This window comes from Nicotiana attenuata, unplaced genomic scaffold (assembly GCF_001879085.1).
Source record: "Nicotiana attenuata strain UT unplaced genomic scaffold, NIATTr2, whole genome shotgun sequence".
NCBI lineage: Eukaryota > Viridiplantae > Streptophyta > Magnoliopsida > Solanales > Solanaceae > Nicotiana > Nicotiana attenuata.
Genome location: NW_017674760.1, coordinates 8,975 through 32,813, shown reverse-complemented (window position 1 = coordinate 32,813; position 23,839 = coordinate 8,975). Strand labels below are relative to the sequence as shown.

General features: G+C 36.3%; 2 protein-coding genes and 1 long non-coding RNA gene across 6 annotated transcripts; 2 read left to right on the top strand and 1 right to left on the bottom strand.

Moving 5' to 3' along the window:
* The first annotated feature begins 1,464 nt into the window (after positions 1–1,464).
* Positions 1,465–22,464, top strand: LOC109219230 (WPP domain-associated protein-like). Of its 4 annotated transcripts, XR_002066901.1 has the most exons (7): positions 1,465–1,772; positions 2,490–4,916; positions 6,825–6,951; positions 7,485–7,586; positions 8,087–8,165; positions 16,297–16,385; positions 17,028–17,336. XR_002066901.1 is itself a non-coding variant. In XM_019383672.1 (6 exons), the coding sequence occupies exons 2-5, from the start codon at positions 2,503–2,505 to the stop codon at positions 8,150–8,152; spliced, it is 2,709 nt and encodes a 902-aa protein (XP_019239217.1). In that variant the 5' UTR covers positions 1,465–1,772; positions 2,490–2,502; the 3' UTR covers positions 8,153–8,165; positions 22,016–22,464. The 4 variants fall into 4 exon arrangements, 3 of the variants coding, with proteins under 3 accessions (XP_019239217.1, XP_019239216.1, XP_019239215.1); XM_019383672.1 differs by lacking the exons at positions 16,297–16,385; positions 17,028–17,336 and adding an exon at positions 22,016–22,464; XM_019383671.1 differs by lacking the exon at positions 16,297–16,385.
* Positions 10,473–11,264, top strand: LOC109219229. The gene is made up of 2 exons (XM_019383669.1): positions 10,473–10,809; positions 11,065–11,264. The coding sequence occupies exons 1-2, from the start codon at positions 10,473–10,475 to the stop codon at positions 11,262–11,264; spliced, it is 537 nt and encodes a 178-aa protein (XP_019239214.1).
* On the bottom strand, positions 20,099–22,006 carry LOC109219232. The gene is made up of 2 exons (XR_002066902.1): positions 21,482–22,006; positions 20,099–20,310 (listed from the first exon to the last, which is right to left on the bottom strand). It is a non-coding gene; the product is annotated as an uncharacterized LOC109219232 (long non-coding RNA).
* Positions 22,465–23,839: the final 1,375 nt, after the last annotated feature.

The following is a 23,839-nucleotide window of genomic DNA, read 5'->3' as shown; positions in this document are numbered from 1 at the left end:
ATTCTTTAGAGCTTGTGAGTTGTGACTACCTGGTCTTTGGGAGTTGTTTATACTCAGAGTTGTTGATTTTACTTGTACACATCGAGCGACAGTTTTCCAGCTTTATCTATATATTTACCTGTTGATGTTGAGCTTTAGTCATTAATTTAGTTGTTATTTCAGTTATTCCGCAACTGTTAAGCTTACCTAGTCTTTGAGACTAAGTGCCGTCACAACATCTTACTGAAGGAGAAATGGATTGTGACATCAACTCTTCTAACTTAAAGCTTTCATATTGAGATATTATTCCATCAAATCAACCTCGGATCCTGAGAACGTCAAAACCAACCACATACACAAGTCAAATACATCATATATGAAGCTACTCAAGATCTCCAAATACCGAACGGAATGCTAAACTCAAAACGACCGATCGGATCGTTATATAATCTGTTCAGGAATGGTTTAATGTGATAAAATAATATTCCTAGAATTCCCTATAGAATAACAAAGGTAATACCCGTGTTTTTTTTTCCAAGTGGAATTAGCATGGTATGAAGGAGATCGACAACTTGGAGTTTACTAACAAAGAGAACTGAAAAAGTGGTCTAATATTTGGCTTTGTTTGTGTATCGGCCTGCTGGAGGTGGCAAATCTCTGTTTCTAATTATGTTTTGCATATAAATATCTAATATTTAAAGAATCTGTTATACTGTCAAACGAAGAGGGAGAATCTAAATTTAAGAATTTATAATACATGAGAGGTTCTAAATATTATGTTAAGTATTTACAATTTTATCTAATGTAGGAGTTACTTTTAAAGTTCTAAATATTAAGAGGTAACTTAAATTATGATTTTATCCAGCGTAACATATGTTTTTTTAGAAGGTGAAAAAGGAGAATAATATTTCGCTAAGGGGTTTCATGCTTTTGATGTGCCAGGCTGTATCTACTGGTTATTGTTTTGCTGTTCATCTAATTTCAGGTTCTGGTGATGCTGTTATTTGTTTCATGGTTTCTTTTGATGGTACTGAGATATTGCCTCTTTTCGTCTTCTTGAGCCGAGGGTCTTTCGGAAACAACCTCTTTATCCCCTTGGGGTAGGGGTAAGGTCTGCGTATACACTATCCTCCCCAGATTCCACTAGTGAAATTTAACTGATCGGTATTGTTGTTTGTTATTGCTTCGTGCTTTTGATACAGTATATACTAATAGATAGATAGACAAATAAAAATTATTTTTAATATTGTGTATATAGATATTAAATTTAGGCAAACACAGCTTAATTGCAAGTGTCTGCCAGTGGATGGCTGCATGGACATGCCTCCCTAGTCAGATATGTTTTCTAGAAGCTTCAATAAAAAAGGAGGAGAGAGAAAAAGGAGATCAAATGCCAACAAATACTTATTCTACATACAAACAAATAATATATACGTAGGTAGACCACATTTTAGGATTCCACCACACATTCGGCCACCGGGGACTTATTCTTATTATTATGACTCTCTTCCTACCAACTTCACCCTCTTATAACAACGACTCAAAACGATGGTAATTCTGTAAATAACTTCACTTTCGACTCTCATTTCATTTCTCCTTCACTCCCTCCCGCTCATGAAAAACCCTAACAAAAAGCTGACACTCCAATGTGTCTGAAAATCTAAAAAAACAGTTGGCAGAATTTAACATTTAACGGTCAAATTGGGATTTTTCAAACGAAAAAACACCCCATTTTTGAACCGTCAAATTTGGAAATTCTATTGCTTCAAGTAAAGGGTTCAATTTCTTTCCTTGTAAGTTCACACATTTTAGCTTCTCCTACATATTAACTATTGCTTTACTTTTTACTTGTTAACTATGGTTTAATTAACTTGTAGTATTAATTGAGCTCAAACTTTAGTTTATAGAGCTGAGGAATTTAATAGAATTCAGTGTATTTGTTTTGTGGGTATGTCTTTGTGATTGTTAATTGTGAAACGCAATTGGGACTTTGCTTAATCTTTCATTAATGATTTTTTGGTTGTTGTTGTCTCTTTTATGTCATGATATTGAAATGAATTTTTTTGATAGAATTAATTTTTTCTATGGAGCTGTCACTAACAATTACTAGACAAAATATTCTGTTCTTACAAGTAAATACATGAAACCCGAGTAGGCTTGCAAATCAAATCATGGTATGATCAAACGCTTTCTGAGTTCTCTTAGACAGTGTAATTGGGTATTTACCGATACACCATCAAATCTGCCTAAGCCTTGGTGGGTCGAGTTACCCGGTACTTGGGAGGTAATAGGTACCCGGGTGGAATACTCGAGGTTTGCTTGTTACTAATGTAGTCTCGTCTCTCTTCTGTTTCTTAAGACATCATTTAAAAAAAAAAATTCACAGTCAAGGTTTGCTTGTTACTAATGTGCTCTAGCCTCTCTTCTGTATCTGATCCATTGCTTCACTCTGTAGTTGTATTGGTAGTGTCAATGCAGAAGATATGAATACATTGACATACTGTGTGCAGGTATGTTTATCTTATGGGTATCACCGAGGTGTTAGAGAATGGAGGAGTTGGTAATGGGAATGGTATAAATTCATGTGGTGGTAATGCTTATGTGGGAACAAGTAATAGTGGGTCTGAGAGAATGGTGAATGGTGGAAGCGGAAGTGAGAATTTGGGTGATGAAATTTTGGAGGACTTTGACTTGTATTGGGAAGATATCAATGACCGGATGATGGTGTCGAGGATGGTGAGTAACTCTGTTGTTAAGGGAATTGTAAGTGCTGTGGAACAAGAGGCGGATGAGAGAATGATTTCTAAGGAAATGGAATTAGCCAAACTGAAGGAGTATTTGCAATTTCACGATGTGGGTCTGAGTAAAACTGAATCTTTGGGGTCGCCTGTGTTAGGGGATGAGCTAGAGGGTTTGAATTCTCAGAAGCATTGGAATTCATCTGATGTTTTTCTGGAACATGAGAAGTTAAGAGAAATTCTGGATGGGCTAAGAAATTCAGGAAAGGATCAGTTCAAGAAGCTGAAGAAGGGAATTGATAGGGTTAGAGGCTTCAGCTCTTTCAGAAGGAGTGGTTCTTGTTCAGAGTTGGTGGGTCTTGGTGGCATTTTGCGAGAGAAGGAATCTGAGAGTTGGGTACACGTCGACAAAACACTGAAGAATCTGAAAATGACCATGGATGCCATTTTCATACGGATGGATGAAATGATACAGTTGTCCAAGACATCAATGGGGCAGTGGCAGGAGGAGCATCTAATTGAATCGGAGCTTGATGCTGTGGTGATGCAGAGTCTGATCCGGGGTATGCAGGAATGTTTTGAGGACAAATTGTGGGATCAGTATCGTCAATCACGCGACATTCGAATTGAGAAGTTGAATGAGATCTCTAGTTTGCGGAATGATATAGAGATTATATTGAAGTCATTCTCAAGTACAGAAACAGGGCGTCTGACTTTACATGGATCTCAGGATGTGGACCACTTTCACCGCAAGATGTCTAGTGAGCATGTGGCATCTTCAAAATCTATTTGGGAGGAAAAAGGGAGGCTGGAGGATTCAAAGAGTGATATACCCGAGAAGTTTGAAGCTGCCTCTTTGAAACACATGTCACGGGAGGAAATGGTGGACTATTTTAATAATATGATGACAAAGATGAAGAGAGAACACGAGTCCATTCTGGAAAAGAAAACTGATGACTACTTTGCTCTAAGACGTGAATATCTAAATCTTATAGGAAGGGGGTCTGTTGTGCCGCATAAGACAGATCAGGGGGAGTTTGATTTTCTAAGAAAGAAGATCCCAGAAGTTATATTGAAATTGGACGATATCCTTGTAAAGAATAAAAACTGTCCTGAATTTACTCAGAAAGCTGAAAGTTTAGACAATTTGAAGGACAGAATCGACAGCCTTCTTTCTGAAAATCGTCAGCTAAACGAATTGCTTAGAGATAAGGAAAATGACATGAAGTGTATGTTATCCGAAATTTCCAGCGCTGCTGAGAAGAGTCGGCAACAGTCTTTGGCTGAAGCTAACATGCTAAAGCAGATAGATGATATCAATTTAGTTGTGGAAGACTTACAGATAGCAGCTTCAGTCAGGGAAGAAGTGTATACATGTTTTCTGAGGGATCTCATTAGAAAGAAAGGCAGAGAAGCTGATGAGTCAAGCATGGAGTTTCATATTATGAATGGAATTTATGATATTATTTTGAGGGAAGCTTACATTAATGCCGAAAGTACCGGCAGATTTGAACTTGAAGATTCAGAGTTAGAGTGTCTGATAGTGCAAGATCTTTATGGAGTGATTTTCGGTGAAGGAATCAAGGATGCTCGGGACAAGCTCAAAGAATTGTACCAGGATTATTTGAATGAAAATGAAGGTCGGATATTTCTTGAGATGAAAGCTATTCAGAGGGAATATGAATTAACATTGGAGGTTGAAGAGAAGGAAAAACTAAAGCAAATGATTTATCAGCTGGAAACGTCAGTGGATGAAAAGGACAAATTAGCAAGAGATGCATCAACTGCTCTAGCAAAGGAGAAGGAACATTTTCAGTTGGCAACTCAAGAGCTCAATGCTGTGAGAGAACATGCAAGTAGGCAGCAAAGATTAGTTTCTGAGAACAATATAGAATTAGATGCAGTAAAGAGTCAATTGGCAGAAGCATTGGAGCAAATTGAAGTACTGAAGGAGATGATCCACCAGTTAAATCAAAAGCTTGTAGAGAAGGTGCAGGAGTTAAAAGATGCTGATGACAAAACAAAGATGGTCCTTGCTGTTTCTGAGGAGAGGCAGAACATTTTGGCCTTAAATGAAACCAAAGAAATTGAGCAAAGAAAGCAGATGGAAACAGTAATTTGTACGGTGCATGGGCTGTCAAAAATGCTTGCGGATTTTGAATGCAGGGTGAATGGCAGTCTTGAAACTAATCATGCGAGGTATGTGCTTCATAACCCACATGGTATTAATGATTACCTTTTAAAGTCATACTTTTCCGCATATGGACTCTTGTGAGTCCTATCAAAATTTTAGATACCAAAAAGTTCTACCAGCACATTAGAGTTCCAAACTGGATAAAAGCCTGACTAAAATAGTAATAAATGATAATGACATAAGAAATAAATGATACTCAATTCTATCTTCCAAAATGGTAAATTTATAGTGATACTATGGAAATGTGTAATATTTTCATTACTCTATATAAGTAAAAAGCAATATATAAAATTTATATAAATACTTAAATATGCTACTTCATATATTGAAAGGGAAATGACATTAAGTTAAATAGTTAATCACAATTGCTTAGTATGATTGTTAATGTAATATTACCAATTAAAAAAGGAAGCATTGCTAATGCAGCTGTCATTATTATCTTTATGAAAATCAACTATATGTATCTACACCCTCCGTTTCAATTTATGTGTCTTATTTTCCTTTTAGTCACTGCCTCTTTCTATTTTTAGTAACTATTTAATTCCAACGTTTCACATGACATATTTAAGACCACAAGATTCAAGGGCATCTTGGTACATTACACACATCTTTAGTTTAAGACTGCAAGATCTAGAAGTTTTCCTGACTTAAGCTCCGAGCTAAGTCAAACTAAGGCACATAAATAGAAACAGAGGGAGCATTTGATAAGTTAATGTACGATTATTTTGGGATGGCAATCAAGATGAATGCGCTTTACATTAGCCCCAACGAAAATATGGAATGCCTATAACATAACAAACCCTGTGATACGTAACTTTGCCGTTTTAAAAAATGGGCCAAGATAGAAGCCTAAATGACGCAACAACAGATTTCTTTACTCTTAAGTGCTAAATTTGAATTTAAAAGAAGAACCCCTTCTCTTCAAATTGGGATCGCCCGTAAACTTTGCTCTGCTTTCTAATACTAACCTGCCATAGTCTCTTCCTGCCACATCAATCTATAGGCCCTTATATACCAGTGAACATTCAAATGCTGTAGAATAGGACTCTCTTATTCAGCTCAACAGGATCCCTCTTGATATCCATATTGCTTTCTTGATAGAAAAAAATTACGTTGTTAAAACTAAACCTTATTATAACACTTATAGTTATTTTCCCTGAGTTTTCTTCATGGAAGGAAAAGATTCTACTTTTTGCTGTCACAAATTGCCAGTTGTTGATTATCAGTTGGATATCTATTTCTATCCTTTAGTTTTTTCCCTTTTGTCGATAATATTTACTCATCTACTCCTTAATGGACTCGTTCTCTCCATGTGCCCTACTCCAGCAATAGATAAGCTATTATTTAATGCATCAACTTGGTGCACTAAGCTCTCGCTAAAGAAGGACCAGACCACATTGGATCTTTTCTACAGTCTTACCTTGCTATTCTGTAAGCGACTGTTTTCATGGCTTGAAAGTCTTCTCGTTGTGCCTAGTTTCCCTCCTGTTTACTGCACCAACATGTGGCAAAAAAGTTTTCCAGCATTAAAACATTGTACTTTTCTTTATTGTAGTTTACAAGCCTATTTGTCTATGCATATCCTGATTTGTTTTTGGATGCATTGGAAATCAGGTATATAGGCGTTATAACTGGCTTAGTTATTGTATAGTAATCGGGAATTTTTTTAACTGGTTTAAGCATTAACACCATGTTTTTATTGTTGACTGGCTTAATCATTTTATACTAATAGGAAATACAGTGTAATACTTGTACATGTTCTTTTTTCATTTAACTGCATAAACACACGCAGGCAGACACGCATGCACATGTGCACACATACACATGGACCTAGGTTATAGATGATAAGAATTCTTGAAGTTTTACAATGTGTTGATTTGCCTACAGCATAATAGATTGTCTCAATAATTCAGGTTGGAGCATTCATCGTGTCAATTGAATTCTCTTGCTAAGAAGACCAATTCACTTAGAAGAACAGTGCTATTGTACCGACAGAAGCTTGAAAAAAGATGTTCAGACCTTCAAAAGGCCGAGGCTGAGGTAATGACCTGCATTTATTAGGCATAGGAATATAATCAGTTGGAGTATGTTAATCTACATGCAGCCTCCAAACTAATTGAGAGATGGTTGACTTAGGTTAATTGAAAACCTAACTCTCGTTATGATCCATGCTAAAGTTATCTAATTATAAAGAGACAAAATAAGCAATTGATAGTATGGACATCAAATGAATTTTCCATTTACATCGATTTCTATTTATTTACAAGCTATAGAACAACAACTACATCTCATTCCCAAACTAATTGGTCGGCTATTTGAATCATCTATAATCATGCCATTTCATTTGGATAGCTATGAAGATATAAAATTACCTATTAAAAATTGTATTGGTCCTGTATATTTTTTTTGGTTTTGCATGTTCATAATAGTTCTTTTTTATCAAAGCATTTTCATAGTTGCTAACTCTGCAATGACTTCAAGTGTAAGTTACAAGCTTACTACATAAGTAAAAACATCCTTTGATATATCCATGCTTCTATAGTTGCCTGATATATTTTAAATTCAATATTCAGGTTGATCTTTTGGGAGATGAGGTAGATACACTTCTGCGACTACTTGAAAAGATATACATCGCACTTGATCACTACTCACCAGTTTTGCAGCATTATCCTGGAGTAAGTCAAATCTTCTGCTCAAAGAAATCTTAATTAACTTTCCCCTTCAATATAAGTGTTTTTGGGTTCTTTTGATTTAACTTCGAGCAAGTAAACCTGTTCAAGTATTGTCTCTAAGGTTGCAAATACTAAAAATAATTCTATTGAGGCTGCTAGATTTAGGAACTGGCCTTTGCATCTGAAGACAGAATTTTTCTTGGCACCAAGTTTTGAAGGACAAATTAAAGGGAGAAATTAAGAAAAAACAACACCAGAGTATATAGTAGTTATCATGTGGGGACTATCAGTAACTGCGGTTGAAATGGCAAGTGGGATAAAAGACTTTTTCCTGCTGCTGGTGAACAAATTCCAGGGGTTGGGTGGAGGATTGGGCATTTAGGTGTGTGGGGGGGGGGGGGAGGGGGAGGGGGGTGTGTTTGACGAGTTGCAGTTTCCCCTGAAGCTTGTATTGTAAGAGGTAACATTGTATCTTTTTACATATCTCTTTTATTCAAATGCAGATTATTGAAATTCTTAAGCTGATAAGGAAGGAGTTAAGGGGAGATTCTGCTAAACCAGTGAAGTAATCTCCTATATAAGGTAATTTTCTTTTGCTAGTGGTTAAAATTTTATATGGTGGTCTTGGAGCTTGGAAGCAGTATAATATTGCTCGGTTGCTATCAGTTAGAGCACCAGAATACTGGAGTGTGAAATGTCTATGCAAAAGAGTACATATTACTATATTAGTACTTTTGTTTTCTGGATAGTTATTGCTTTCATCTTTCGAACATAAGGAAAAAGGAAACAACTATTGTTGAGTTATGTGCTACTTGTTATATTTGCTGTAGCTTCACCATTAGTCAAGCTTCACCCCAATATATTGGTAAGAATTGTTGAGTTATGCTACTTGTTATGTCTACATTAGCTTCAACATTAGTCAAGCGTCACCCTACCTTTTGGTAAGAAAAGGAAAAAATGAATCTTAGTTAAATAACTGCCCTCCAATTACAATAATTTTGGGAAAATGACACTGTATAGTATCAAAATAATAGCCGAAAAAATATATATTTTTTTGTATATATATACATTCTGTATGTTATATAAAAAAATTATACAAATTTTATACACTTTTTCGGCTACCGAATGTAAATAGTATTTGGCGCGGGCTAAAAGTGATAATACCCTTGGCACTTCTTTTTGATAGTATATGCTCCATTCATCACTGATTAGGGAATGCAAAAGATACACCATACCTGGTTTTTTGCCCATAGTGAACATAAACTCTTTGGGAAAAGAAAGGGTAGTCAGGGTATATGCATAAAATGCAAGATGTTGTAATTAGAGAAACACAAATGACCTAACACATGTTTCATGCTTCCTAGCAAGGTTTTGATGATAATGCAAAATTATCTCATCCAATTCGTGGTCGTAAGTGAAAACTTAGTGAAAGACTGGTGTTTTCTTGTGAACTATGAATTCATCAGGTTTCACTATGTGCTTAAATATTATGACAAACTAGTATAATAGCAAGCTATTAGAAAGAGACCTAAACCAATTTGATTGCCATTTCTTCCTCAAGCCAAGACATAGAGAGGTCCCTAAACTAATTAGATTGCCATTTCTTCCTTAAGCCAGAGGTTTCACTTTGAGCTCAAAGATCATGACAAGTTTGGATATTAGCAAGCTACTCCCTACAGTACTAGAGAGCACTAGACCTATTAGATTGCCAAGTCTTCCTCTAGCCAAGATACAAAACGATTATGAAATTCCATGATACCCAAAAGGAAACCAGTTATTTAAGAAGTGATCTTCCTAACACATGTAACATGTTTGATGCCTCCTAACAATAATTTGATGGTCATAATACCATATCTCATCCAATTCGTGGTTTTCTTAAGTGTAAATTTAACGAAAGGGTGGACCTCCAAGGCTTTGATCTTGTGGTAAGAGCATTGCGTATGATGTATGGGTTAGGCACACATCATGGGTTCGAACCCTGCCATAGACAAAAACCCATTATTTAAATGGAGAAGAGCAGAGGGGTGGCCCATTATCTACTGAGTTTCGAACCATGTGATATTGGCCCTCAGAGATCTCTCGGTTATATATAAATGCAAATCCTTAATGAAAGGGTGGTTTTCTCTTGTGAATTCATTAGGTTTTACTCTGAGCTTAGAGATTATGACAAGTTAGGATTTTATCAAGCTATTTTTTTATAGAAGGAAATTTTTTATCAATGTTATAAATATATTATATTATGGATGTTCATTTAGTACTCTGTTATAAATAAGCTTCCTGAAAAAGCTTATCCATATGGGACTCCGTCGTAAATATGTTTATCTATTTAGTACTCTATTGGAAATAAGCCTCCTGAAGAAGCTTATCACTTCGGTACTCGGTTATGGATAAACATTACCCACGGTAGAAGATTATCCATATCGGGTACAATAAGCTTATCCTTTCGATATTCCGTTATGGATAAACATTACCCCCGGTAGAAGATTATCCATACCGGGTACAATAAACTTATCCTTTCGATACTCCGTTATGGATAAACATTACCCCCGGTAGAAGATTATCCATACCTGGTACAATAAGCTTATCCTTTCGGTACTCCGTTATGGATAAACATTACCCCCAGTTGAAGATTATCCATATCTGGTACAGTAGCAGCTTACACAGCAGCTTGCAGTAGCAGCTTACACAGCATCTTCCTTTCTTCTATAAATAGAGGAGATTTCAGTTTATTAAGTACATAAGTTTGAAGGTGAATAATATATCGGTTTCTCTCTATATTTGTCTTCACATTATAGTCTTTATTTTATAACGCGTTATCAGCACGAGACTCTGTCATCTCGAGCAAATACTTTGAAAGTATCAGAGGTACGAACTTTCTTTTTCTAAATAATGTCAAATCTCTCTAAACTTGAATTTGTAGCCCTGGATATATCGGGCAAAAGCTACATGTCTTGGGTGCTTGATGCTGAAATTCATCTTGATGCGATGGGTCTGGCAGACACCATTAAGGACAAAAATCAAGCATCAAACCAAGACCGTGCCAAAGCAATGATATTCCTACGCCATCACCTTGATGAGGGCCTAAAAATGGAATATCTTACTGTTAAAGATCCGGTCATACTGTGGAATTATTTGAAAGATAGATATGACCACCTGAAGATGGTCGTTCTTCCACAGGCACGTTATGATTGGACTCATCTAAGGCTACAAGATTTTAAATCTATAAGTGAGTATAATTCTGCTATGTTCAGAATTATTTCCCAATTGAAATTATGTGGTGATAATATTACTGATCATGATATGTTGGAGAAAGCTTTCACCACTTTTCATGCCTCGAATATGCTCCTGCAACAGCAATATCGAGAGATGGGATTCAAAAAGTATTCTGAACTTATCTCACATCTTGTAGCCGAGCAACATAATGGGCTATTAATGAAAAACCATGAAAGCCGACCTACTGGTTCTTGTCCATTCCCTGAAGTGAATGAGACGAACTTCCACCAAGCTAAGCGTGGAAGGGGTTGTGGCCCCAGTAATGGTCATGGCCGTGGTCGGGGAAGAAACTTTAATCATGGTAATAATAATGCACCAAAGAACCCTCCTCACCACCAGCAGTGGAAAAAGAAGGAACAAAAGCATGAAGCGGTGCAAGCACCAAATGCAGAAAATGCATGCTATTGATGTGGAGGAAAAGGGCCAAAGCACCTGGTTGAGCTTCACCAAGCCTCCCTGAAGAAGACAGAGAAAAATGCTGAAGCAAATTTTATTTCTGAACTCTGAAGATAATTTAGACTTCATGCATTTGGATGTAGCTGATTACTTTGCACTCCCAGAAGGAGAAGCAAGTCATGTAATCGGTGGCGAATCTGTAGAAATGTAAATATTTTAATTTTTGTTGTTTGTAATAGATAGTATGGTTATGTAATTGTTGTACATAAATAAAAGTTATGCTTTGATAATGATGTTTACTATAATATATTTTATTTATGTCACTTTGAAGAATATGGATATTTCTCAAATTATGTTTGGATCAAAGACAAATCATGAAGATATTTGTATAATTGATAGTGGAACAACTCATGCCATATTCAAGGATCAGAAATACTTTTCTTATTTACATAAGTAAAAAGCAAATGTTTCAACAATTTCTGGTAATATAAGTTTGATTGAAGGTTCCGGAAAAGCCATTATATTTCTGTCTAAGGGAACAAAACTTATTATAGACAATGCATTGTTCTCCTTCAAGTCCCAAAGAAACTTGTTGAGTTTTATAGATATCCGCCGAAATGGGTATCATGTTGAGACAATAGATGAAATGAACGTGGAATATCTTTGTATTACAAAGAATATTTCTGGCCAAAAATGCATTATAGAATAGTTACCAACTTTATCTTCTGGCTTATACTATTCAAAAATTAGTACCGTTGAAGCACACTCTCTCGTAAACCAGAAGTTTACGGATTCAAATACTTTTGTGCTTTGGCATGGCCGTTTGGGCCATCCTGGATCAATAATGATGAGACGAATTATTGAAAATTCGAGTGGGCATCCATTAAAGAACCTGAAGATTCTTACAAATGATGAATTTTCTTGTGATGCTTGTTATCAAGGCAAAATGATCAGTAGACCAGTAGACCATTACCAATGAAGGTTGGCATTGAATCCCCTGCCTTTCTAGAGCGTATACATGGGGATATATGTGGACCTATTCACCCACCAAGTGAGTTTTTAGATATTTTATGGTCCTATAGATGCATCTTCAAGACGGTCTCGTGTGTGCCTACTGAGATAATAGCTATTCATGAAGCAAGTAAGGTCCTGTGTGTAGAATAATTTTGGTGAAATGTGCTTCGTTCTATCTCCTTTTATAAATCCCCCTTCAATTGGGCTATGCATGCAGCATTGTCTTCGTGTAAAATTATGGGTCCTAATAGATGCATCTTCAAGATGGTCTCCTTGTGCCTACTATCATCTGGCAACCTGGCGTTTGCAAAGCTACTAGCCCAATTAATTCGACTAAGGGCGTAATTCCCAGATTATCCTATAGAGGCTATTCGCCTTGTCATCTCAAGCTTTTGATGATTATTGTCTATCAGTTGGAATAAAAGTTGAACATCCCGTAGCTTATGTTCATACTCAAAATGGCCTTGCAGAGTCATTTATTAAACGCCTGCAATTGATAGAAAGACCACTACTTATGAAAACGAAATTGCCCACTACTGTTTGGGGTCATGCTATCTTGCATGCAGCATCACTTATCCGTCTCAGGCCAACACATTATAATAAATATTCTCCGTCACAATTAGTTTTTGGTCATGAACCAAATATTGCCCATCTACGAATTTTTGGATGTGCTGTATATGTGCCAGTAGCACCACCAAAGCGCAGTAAGATGGGACCACAGAGAAGGATAGGAATATATGTTGGGTTTGAATCACCCTCTATTATTCGCTATCTTGAACCATTGATAGGAGATTTATTTACTGCTCGATTTGCAGATTGTCGGTTTGATGAAACAATTTTCCCACAATTAGGGGGAGAGAAAAAGGAAATCAAAAGAGAAATTGTGTGGAGAGTTTCATCATTATCTCACTTTGATCCACGTACCCCTATATGTAATCAGGAGGTCCAGAAGATCATCCATCTACAGAATATAGCAAATCAAATGCCAGACGCATTTACTGATTTGAAAAGGATAACTAAGTCACATATCCCTGCAGAGAATGTGCCTATCCGAATTGATGTCCCAGTAGGACCATCTACTAGCATGAGAGCTATGAACCTAAAGCACGCCTGAAGCGTGGTAGGCCTTTGGGTTCTAAGGATCGAAATCCTCGAAAAAGAAAATCGACAAATGATCAAAACGATACTATGAAGGGATCTCCTGAAGAGACCCAAAATCTGATTAATTCTGAGATTCCTGAAGAAATCAATGAACCCGAAGCTCATGTGAGTGAGGAACTTTTAATAAGTTCGACCGGTGATGGGATTAATTTAAATCGATCTAAAATAGTGGTGGATAATATTTTTGCATATAATGTTGCACTTAATATTATGCAAGATAGTGAGGATCTTGAACCTCGATCTGTCAAAGAATGTCGACAAAGATCTGATTGACCAAAATGGCAAGAGGCAATTCAATCGAAATTGAAGTCACTTGCTAAAAGAGAGGTCTTTGGACCAGTAGTCCAAACACCTGCTGATATAAAACCAGTTGGTCATAAATGGGTTTTTGTACGAAAAAGGAATGATAAAAATGAAGTTGAAAGATACAAAGCTCGCCTTGTTGCACAAGGATTCTCACAACAACCTGGAGTCGATTGTGATGAAACATATTCACCTGTTATGGATGCCATAACATTTCGATATCTCATCAGTTTAACACTACATGAAAAGCTTGAAATACATCTGATGGATGTAGTTACAAATTATCTGTACGGTTCACTTGATAATGAAATTTATATGAAAATCCCTGAAGAATTTAAAATGCCTGAAGCGAATTCAAAATCTCAGGAAATGTATTCAATTAGATTACAAAGATCTTTGTACGGTTTAAAGCAATCTGGGCGTATGTGGTATAATCGCCTTAGTGAATATTTGCTGAAAGAAGGTTACATAAATGATGTTATTTGTCCATGTATTTTTATAAAGAAAATGGCATCAGAATTTGTTATACTTGCTGTTTATGTTGATGACATAAATCTTGTTGGAACTCCAGAAGAGCTCCAAAAGGCAATTGAATATCTTAAGAAAGAATTTGAGATGAAAGATCTTGGAAAGACAAAACTTTGTCTTGGTCTGCAAATTGAACATTTAGCAGACGGGATCTTTATCCATCAATCTGCATATACAGAAAGGATCTNTATTAATTTACTAGCAAGATATAGTTCTTCTCCTCCACGGAGACATTGGAACGGGATTAAGCATATATTGCGATATTTAACGAGAACTCTTGATATGGGTTTGTTTTATGCTAACAAAGATAGTGCAGATCTTGTTGGTAATGCAGATGCAGGTTATTTATCTAATCCCCCTAAAGCTCGATCTATGACCGGGTACGTATTTACATATGGAGGTACTGTCATATCATGGCGCTCCACAAAGCAATCTATTGTTGCTACTTGTTCAAATCATGCTGAGATAATAGCTATTCATGAAGCAAGTAGGGAATGCGTATGGTTGAGTTCACTAATTCATTTTATTCGAGAAAGATGTGGTTTGGAATGTGAGAAAAGACCCACAATTTTACACGAAGACAATGCTGCATGCATAGCCCAATTGAAGGGGGGATTTATAAAAGGAGATAGAACGAAGCACATTTCACCAAAATTATTCTACACACACGATCTTCAGAAAAATGGTGACATTGATGTGCATCCGTTCAAGTGACAATCCGGCAGATTTATTCACCAAATCTTTGCCAACTTCAACTTTTGAGAAGATGGTATACAAGATTGGAATGCAGAGACTCAAATATTTGAAACAAGGTTTTCATCAAGTGGAGTAAAATACACGCTGCACTCTTTTTTTCTTACTAAGGTTTTTTCCCAAAGGGTTTTTCTTATAAGGTTTTTAATGACGCACCTAGCAATGCGTATTACCAAATATGTGTACTCTTTTTCCTTCACTAGAATTTTAACCACGGGGTTTTTCCTAGTAAGGTTTTATTGAGCCACATTATCTTTTAATGAACATCCAAGGGGGAGTGTTATAAATATATTATATTATGGATGTTCATTTAGTACTCTGTTGTAAATAAGCTTCCTGAAGAAGCTTATCCATATGGGACTCCGCCGTAAATATGTTTATCTATTTAGTACTCTATTGGAAATAAGCCTCCTGAAGAAACTTATCACTTCGGTACTCGATTATGGATAAATATTACCCACGGTAGAAGATTATCCATACCGGGTACAATATGCTTATCCTTTCGATACTCCGTTATGGATAAACATTACCCCGGTAGAAGATTATCCATACCTGGTACAATAAGCTTATCCTTTTGGTACTCCGTTATGGATAAACATTACCCCGGTAGAAGATTATCCATATGTGGTACACTAGCAACTTACACAGCAGCTTCCTTTCTTCTATAAATAGAGGAGATTTCAGTTTATTATGTACATAAGTTTGAAGTTGAATAATATATCAGTTTCTCTCTATACTTGTCTTTACTTTATAATCTTTATTTTATAACAACCAGGCTATTTCTGGACACCAAAATTTGCATTTAGCATATAAATCTAGTGAACAAGTTTTCAGTGACAGCTAGGATATGAAAGTAAGATTTACTCATTGCCATGGGCAGTACACAGATTTTTGGACCATAAAAAAGGATTAAATATGAATGATACCAAGTATTTTGAACATTACAGATGTTGCATCTTCTAACAGATTCAGTGTGTATAGATATGAATAGCGAGATTATATGCGTTATCGAAGTGTAGATAGTAACGTATTAAAGTCGATTGTTCTTGAAAATATATTTTGGAACTATACCTTGATGTGTTCTACAGTTACCATCTCTTTGACCTGTTAACATTTTACGAACATCGTTACAATTTTAATTACTGGGGGGACTCTACTTTGTTAACATGCATATGTTTGTTAGACCCTATTGAGTATACATGTACTGGAGCTACATCCTAAACCTGCTCAATTGCAACTGTTATTGCATAAGACACAATTCTTTTACTCTATCCACTCGATGCAGGATAGTTCAGCCAATTACCCTCTCTATTGCCATCCCGAAATAACCATCCATGCCACTTTTACAAGCAGTTACAAGAATTTCTTGAAAAGGTAAGTCTATCATGTATTAATATATCAGCACTAAGGTAGTGCTTGTCAGTTAAATGGTCTAGGTGCGTGCAAGCTGGCCTGGGTACCACTCTTATTAAAAGAAAAAAGAAAGATAGTGCTGGTCAGAAAAAAAAGAAGAAGGAATATACCCCTTGTACAAGAGAAGCATTCATTTACATAAGTGCTATTCAGTCTGATACTGAACCAATGAACTCTATTGTATCGTCCTCTGCCATGTATATTCTGTAATCTAGGCTTTAGAGAGCTAAGAAAGACACACTCTTCAACATATGTACACTCGAAAGGCACCTGTGTTTTTTTCGTTCCAAATGGTCCAGCACAAGCAAGCAGGGTGAACTGGTCATATTCCACTGAAAATTTAATAATTCACTCTAGCTCACACAAAAAAAATTTGAACTACACTGTAAAAGGGGCGGGCAAAGTAGCTTTTGGAATCAAGCTTGTTGCTAGTTCCATCTCTTTTTAACTTGTACAACTTTTTAGAGAAGGATATCTATGGGGCTAAGAGATGTTGCAGCATATCTTAGTTTTTTTTTAAATATAGCAGCATATCTTAGTTTTCTTGCGACTGTTTCTTTCAAAAATAACCTCGTGTTGCTTCCTGTTTCTTCTGTTGTACAGGTAAGAACTTCAAAACTGGGCAATTTTTTTTTTTGTTTTTTTTTGTGGTCCTGGCTGATGAATTTTGTCTGCCATGTGGATCCTGAAATAGAAGTTCAATAGACCTGTCTTATAGATGATCTTTTCTTGTTATGCAAATTAGATACATAGGTAGGAAGGACCAAACAACCATATAGCTGTTTCTGGGCATTTTAGGTACTTTAGGGTCTTCAACACATTTCCAGCTCTTCTTGTACACAGAGAAATAGAATGTAAAAATCACTTTGGACAGTGCAATTCAAAGAAAATCTATGTTTATTATATTCCTTACTCTGAAATTACAATTGTGGTTTAGCTTTATCTATGACACAAATTATATTAGATTTTTTTTCCTGATTGCCATCTATGCTGATGCTAAACTTTCAACAAATTCATCGAATGGTTAAGAGCAATATCTAGTATTGCATGTTTTCATATAGATTAATGTTTGCTCAAAAAATGTTACACATCTTACGAGTACAAAACAATATAAATAAATTCCGGGATAATCATAGCAAATCGTAATAATCCGTTGGACCAAATGAAAGAAACGAAAATAAGAACTCAGAATTAGGGGGAGAAGCATTAGAAACATCTATTGATAATATTTGTTTGGTCTGCCTCTCCATGAAGAGGTTCAGAGCCTTACAATGGTGTTTTTCTCTTCCCATAAGAGGGGTATATTTTCTCGTTTCTCTCTCCTCTCACTAGTGATGAAGAAGCCCCCTCTTTCTAGGGTCTCTTCTCTTGGTATTTATAGCTGTGGGCTTCGTGAGCTGTCAATAAGTGGCCGTGACCACGTTGAGATCTCGCCTTTATAGTGGCGGATAGGCCAGGGCCTTTGTTGACCGAACCAGGGGCGGGTTGAACGTCGTCAATTATTAGTGGTCGTGCCACTAATTAATCTTGAATTAACTTAAAACGGGATTAGCCTCGTTAATTATCGTGGGGTCGGATTCTGACCCATACAATTAAAAAGACTAAAACTATGTTATACGATTAATTGAACATGATAAGTAGGTGATATCTTTAGTTTAATGTAACAACTTCTCAAGCTGATTCCCAGGGAGAAATTCAAAAATAGCCAGATTTACCACTGGTCGTTGAAAAATAGCCAATTTTTAAAAGTCATCGAAATTTAGCCACTTTAAATCTGAGCGAAAACACTGTTCAAAATCCGAAAAATACGCCCGTAAATTTTACGGGAGTTCCAGCATAGTATGCTTGAACTCCCGTAAAATTTACGGGAGTTCCAGGATAACTATGCTGGAACTCCCGCAAATTTTACGGGAGTTCCAGCAAGTATAATTGTCCAGTATAATATATTGGAGTTTGGAGCACTGGTGCTCCAGTCTCCCGCAAATTTTACAGGAGTTAGCAAAGTATACCGGTCCAGCATAATATGCTGGAGAAAGTACACAAATGCACCAGAACTCCCGTATATTATACTGGACCGGTCCCCGTTGCAGCAAAATAGTGGCTATTTTTCATTGACTTGATAAACGCTGGCTATTTTTCATTGACCAGTATGAAAACTGGCTATACCATGATATTTTAACTGATTCCCACGCCAAAATTTTGATTTCAAGCCGTTGGTGTAAGATATTTAGATTAAAACAAGATCAGCGCATAAATTAAGACCATATACAAACATTAAAAATATTAGGTATGTATTTCCACATCCATTTGTCTATCGACGTGAAAGCATTCCAGGTGCTAAGATTAGATCAAAAGTCTTCTTATGACCTTTATCAAGATATTTCATGGGCTGTTCCTAAAAGTGATAAGTGTATAGGGAACCTAATACTACTTTACCTAATGGACCATCCTATGAAAGCGACCTGACAGACATTAGGCCTACCACTGAAATCTAATGGAGCAATTTTTACTCGAGGTAAAATGGTAATTTGTTCCGATCAACCGAACATTAGAAAAAAATCTTAGTCGAACCCAGTTACCACATCCATCCACATATAGTTACTATTATTAGTTACTCCAGTGCCAATCATATTAACACTCGGTTTCGATCATTGTTCCCTATTATTTTATAATGTATTGTATTGTATCGTATCGTTTTATGAATATAATGTTTGGATAGATTGTATTGTTTGTTGTTGTTGTTTGGTTTGACTGTATCGTACTGTATTGTAACTGATAAGTTTACTAAAATATCCTCAATTGTTTAAATATAAAATTTATAAAAAATTATGTATAAAAATAATTTTAAAAAACAAAACAGAACAAGGCAAACATCTTAAGAAAGCAGAACAAAGAGCAAGACAGAAGAAGGCAAAACAAAGGAGCACAACTAATTAGAATTGAGTTAAAAGCAAATTAGGAGAAAAAATAAAACAGAAGGCAGCAAAATACCTCTAACGTTGGCGGTAGAAGTTCTAGAAAAAAATAAAGTAGATTATAGGTTGGAGATTTGGAGTTAATATAGAAAAAAAAAGATTGGGTAAAATAGAATTGTGGAGTAATAAGTTAGGGTATAATTGGAAAAAAATAGGAAACAATCCCACCACACCAAATCAGTTGTTTCAAAAAAAGGGACTTTTATTATTTCAAAACAATTGATTTAACAATACAATACAACCAAAAATGAAAGATTTTTAAAGTCACTATCCTATGGCATGTTACATATATACTGGAGAATATTGTTCATCCTCCAGGATGGATTTAAAGTGAATCGAATATCCATTTTACTTATTTATCAAGTTCATTGAAAATGTTCTTTATTTTTATTTATTGTTGTTTGACTTTTCACCCGCTTTAGGACCGACTAATCCGGATTTGTACCGAAGCGCTCCCTACTGTAGCTCTATCCCTACCAAGATTTGTAATTTACAAATATTGTCAGTATAATTTTTTTTACACTATCAATATATTTAACACGTCATTGCAGTTAACTTGTCTTATATATTTTCCAAAGTACTAATTTTACTTTTTATGAATGATGACTTGTAATTAATTTTGAGGTGATCTAATGTAGAACAATTGTATAGAAGTTAAACTCAATAAAAGAACGCGGGAAAGAAATAATAAAAACACTTAAAAAAAATATCCTCAACAAGTACTTGTGAGAATGCTCAATAATTTAATAATAACAAGTGAAAAGTTACAGAGGCCAAGGCCAAGGTAGACTATTACATCATATATATAGAGCTCTTATTTGCCTTTCTCACGTCTTATTCATGTGAAATAACACTAGCTTTTTCCTACTTGCTATAACCTCTCCAAAGCAATTTGGTCTTGCATGGGATTCCTGCAAATTGACATTCCCAACAGACAAAACATAAGTACATTCGGATAAAATTAAAAGATTTGTTATCTATTACAAAATAAAATTGATAAATAATTCTGCTAATGGCAAGATAATTCCTTCATAAGTTATTCAGTTTGACAACACAAAAAACTCTTTTCTTTGTTTTTCCCCCCTTTTTTCATCAGATTTAAAAAGGCTTTGGTTGTATAAGAAAGCAACTTTAGGGGGCATTTGCATATATACCTGTTTTTTGGGTCACGTTTTAACTTGTACCCGCTTTGCAAAAAAAATTGCAAGCATACCCACTTTTTTGCGTAACTTCAGCATACGGACCTGAAGTAACAAAGGCAATCACGCAAACTTCAGCATTCTAGTAGACGAGTCTGAAGTAGCAAGAATTGCTGAACCAGGTGTGCTGAAGTTTTTGTTTGTAATTGCTGAACTTAAGCATGTTTTAGCTGAAGTTTTTTTTACGTAAACTTAGTGTTGGCAGAAGTTTTTGTTTGTAATTGCTGAACTTAAGCATTCTAGTAGCTGAAATTTTGTTCTCTATTTGCTGAAGTTTTTGTTTGTAATTGCTGAACTTAAGCATGTTTTAGCTGAAGTTTTTCACGTAAACTTAGTATTGGCTGAAGTTTTTGTTTGTAATTGCTGAGTATTTGCTGAAGTGTTTGTTTGTAATTGCTGAACTTAAGCATGTTTTAGCTGAAGTTTTTCACGTAAACTTAGTGTTGGCTGAAGTTTTTGTTTGTAATTGCTGAACTTAAGCATTCTAGTAGCTGAAGTTTTTGTTCTCTATTTGCTGAACTTCAGCATGTTTTAGCTGAAGTTTTGTTCTATATTTGCTGAACTTCAGCATTCTTAGAGCTGAAGTTCTAAAACAACAATGACAAGTTGTCAATAAGATCCAGTTGGGATCTTAATGACTTAAAAACCACTGCCAATAACTCTGACTTACAAACTACTGCCAATTTATTCTTCACAAACAAGACTCTCGAAAAAAATGTTAAGAGTTACTAGTAATATCACTAGTAGGTTCTCTGATAAAATGAGTGCAAGTGTGCCGGTTGAGATGGGCACAAGGGGAACTGTAGGATCACTTTTGAAGAAAGAGATTGAGTATTTCAAAAGACTTGAATTGGATTGTAAAAGAAGTTGCAATAATAAATACCAGAAGAGTACAGTGGAAATAGATGCTGGTGGTGGTGGCAGTTCTTGGCCTAGTTTGTTGAGCTGAACTTCAACAAACAATGGGATTTGATCATACTGGTAAAGATTATTTTGTCTCTGTTGCTCCATTTTTGCATATTCTTGACTTCTCTCAAAAGGGGTATACGTATCACTATAGAAGAAGAAGAAAACGAAGGAGGAGAAGGAGGAGTAGAAAGAGAGCTGGAGTTGTTTAAAAAGTGAGTACAAGTTAAAACTTTTTAAAAAAATGGGTATAGGTTAAATGGGGGTGACCAAATAGGGCGTCCGATGCAATTTTTACCAACTTTAGGGGTGTGTTTGGTATAAGGTAAAATATTTTCCATGGAAAATGTTTTTCAAGAAAACAATAACTAAAGTAATTGTTTAGTTATCTAAAAAATAAAAGGCAGTTTATCATAAAAATATCGATGTAATTTTTTTTTAGAAACTTACACTCTTTATATGTAGAAGATTATATATACTCACGTTTCACAGTTGGTGTTCATGGAGACAGGGAAGCCAACTTTGATTTTAGAAGCAGTGGCAAGTTGGCTAAGGAACTTGTCTTGTACCCCAGCAAAGTTCTTTACACCAGCCTTAAGGCATCTGCAGATAGCCTCCTTGTCATCTACAGACTTCACACTTTGTGCCAACTGTTGCAGCCCATTGCAACACGGCGCCGACGGCTTTGCGTCCTTCCCTGTGGCAAAGGAAATTGTATACAGTCGAAGGCTCGAGGGGACGCCTTGAGCCCGAGTTGAAGATGGATCGAGTTCGAGCTCGATGGACTAGGCTCGAGCTCGAAGGCAGAATACAAGGTTCGAAGAACTAAGTGTCGGATGAACGTCGAAGCCTAATGTGACTGGCCTCGAGATAATGCCAGTGTGGATTTTGTAACAGAATGAGCAAGATTTCTGCCACGTCCCCAAGATTGTGGCGTTAATCCCGGAATAGATTTGTACGAATCCGTATTAGGCGGTTAGACAGCTGTCCCAATAAGATTCTTTGCTGTAAATAAAAATGTACCTTATTTAGGGTTCCCCTATTATATAAAGGGGATCCCAATCATGTGTAAACATCATCTAATCATTGGCAAAGAGTATACTCTCTACTTTTCTCTCATTGTTCATCAGAATTGTCCTTTAACTTTATTGTTCTTGATTCATCTCGAGGTCACTGAGCTCGAGGTCGATACTGCTTAAGTAACACTGGTTTGTTTCACTTATTTCCTTCATCTATACTTTATACTTCTTGATTATTAATTGGTATTGAACTAAATCACATATCTTTAAAACCACAAATCAAATTTAATTGTTACTCGTATTTTCGAGGTAAACAGTTTGGCGCCCACCGCGGGGCTAAAGATAATAGTGATTATTTCATTACTGATTCTCATAACACACCTTATTTTTACACTTTTTCTTGTCAAGAATTTTTTGATTCTCAGGATTAAACATGTCAAACTCGCAAAATGCACCTGTTCATGACAACGAAGGTCTTGGATTTCATGAGGAAAACAACAATGCAGGGTAGGTGTACCACCAATAAGCCCTGGGGAAGTGCCAAATGTGGAACCAGTTGATGTTAGTTCGCACATTGCTATGAATGCAGATTTAGGCACAGACCCTGGAGGAAGTGTACGCAGGGAAGCCCGATCTGGGGGCCAAGGAACACAAGGTATAGGAGATGGGGGAGTCAGCCTCCAAGTGATATTCGAGATGCTACAAGCTCAGCAGATTGCCATCGCTCAACTTCAGAGTCAGAATAAAACTCTGAGCATTGCGGAACCAGAAAACACTCGACATGCTGAACCGACACCAGAGAGGTCAAATAAAAGTGGCTCAGGGACTGATCCCACCATTATGAGGATGCTCGAAGAGCTCACCGAGAGGATCGAGTCCGAGGAAAAGAAGGTTGAAGACAATGACAAAAAGATGGAAACTTATAACTCCTATATCGATCAAATACCGGGAGCTCCCCCGACCTTGAAGGGATTAGATGCCAAGAAATTCGTACAAAGGCCGTTCCCTCCGAGTGCGGCTCCGAAGACCATCCCAGAAAAGTTCTTTATGCCCGATATACCTAAATACAATCGAACCTTTGACCCAAATGAACACGTTACTTCTTACACGTGCTCCATAAAGGGAAATGACTTGGAAGATGACACAATCGATTCTGTACTGCTGAAGAAGTTCGGGGAGACTCTATCGAAGGGTGCCTTAATATGGTATCATAACTTACCCTCTAATTCTATTGATTCGTTTGTTATGCTTGCAGATTCTTTTGTAAAAGCACACGCCGGAGCCATTAAAATTGCAACAAGGAAGTCAGACCTTTT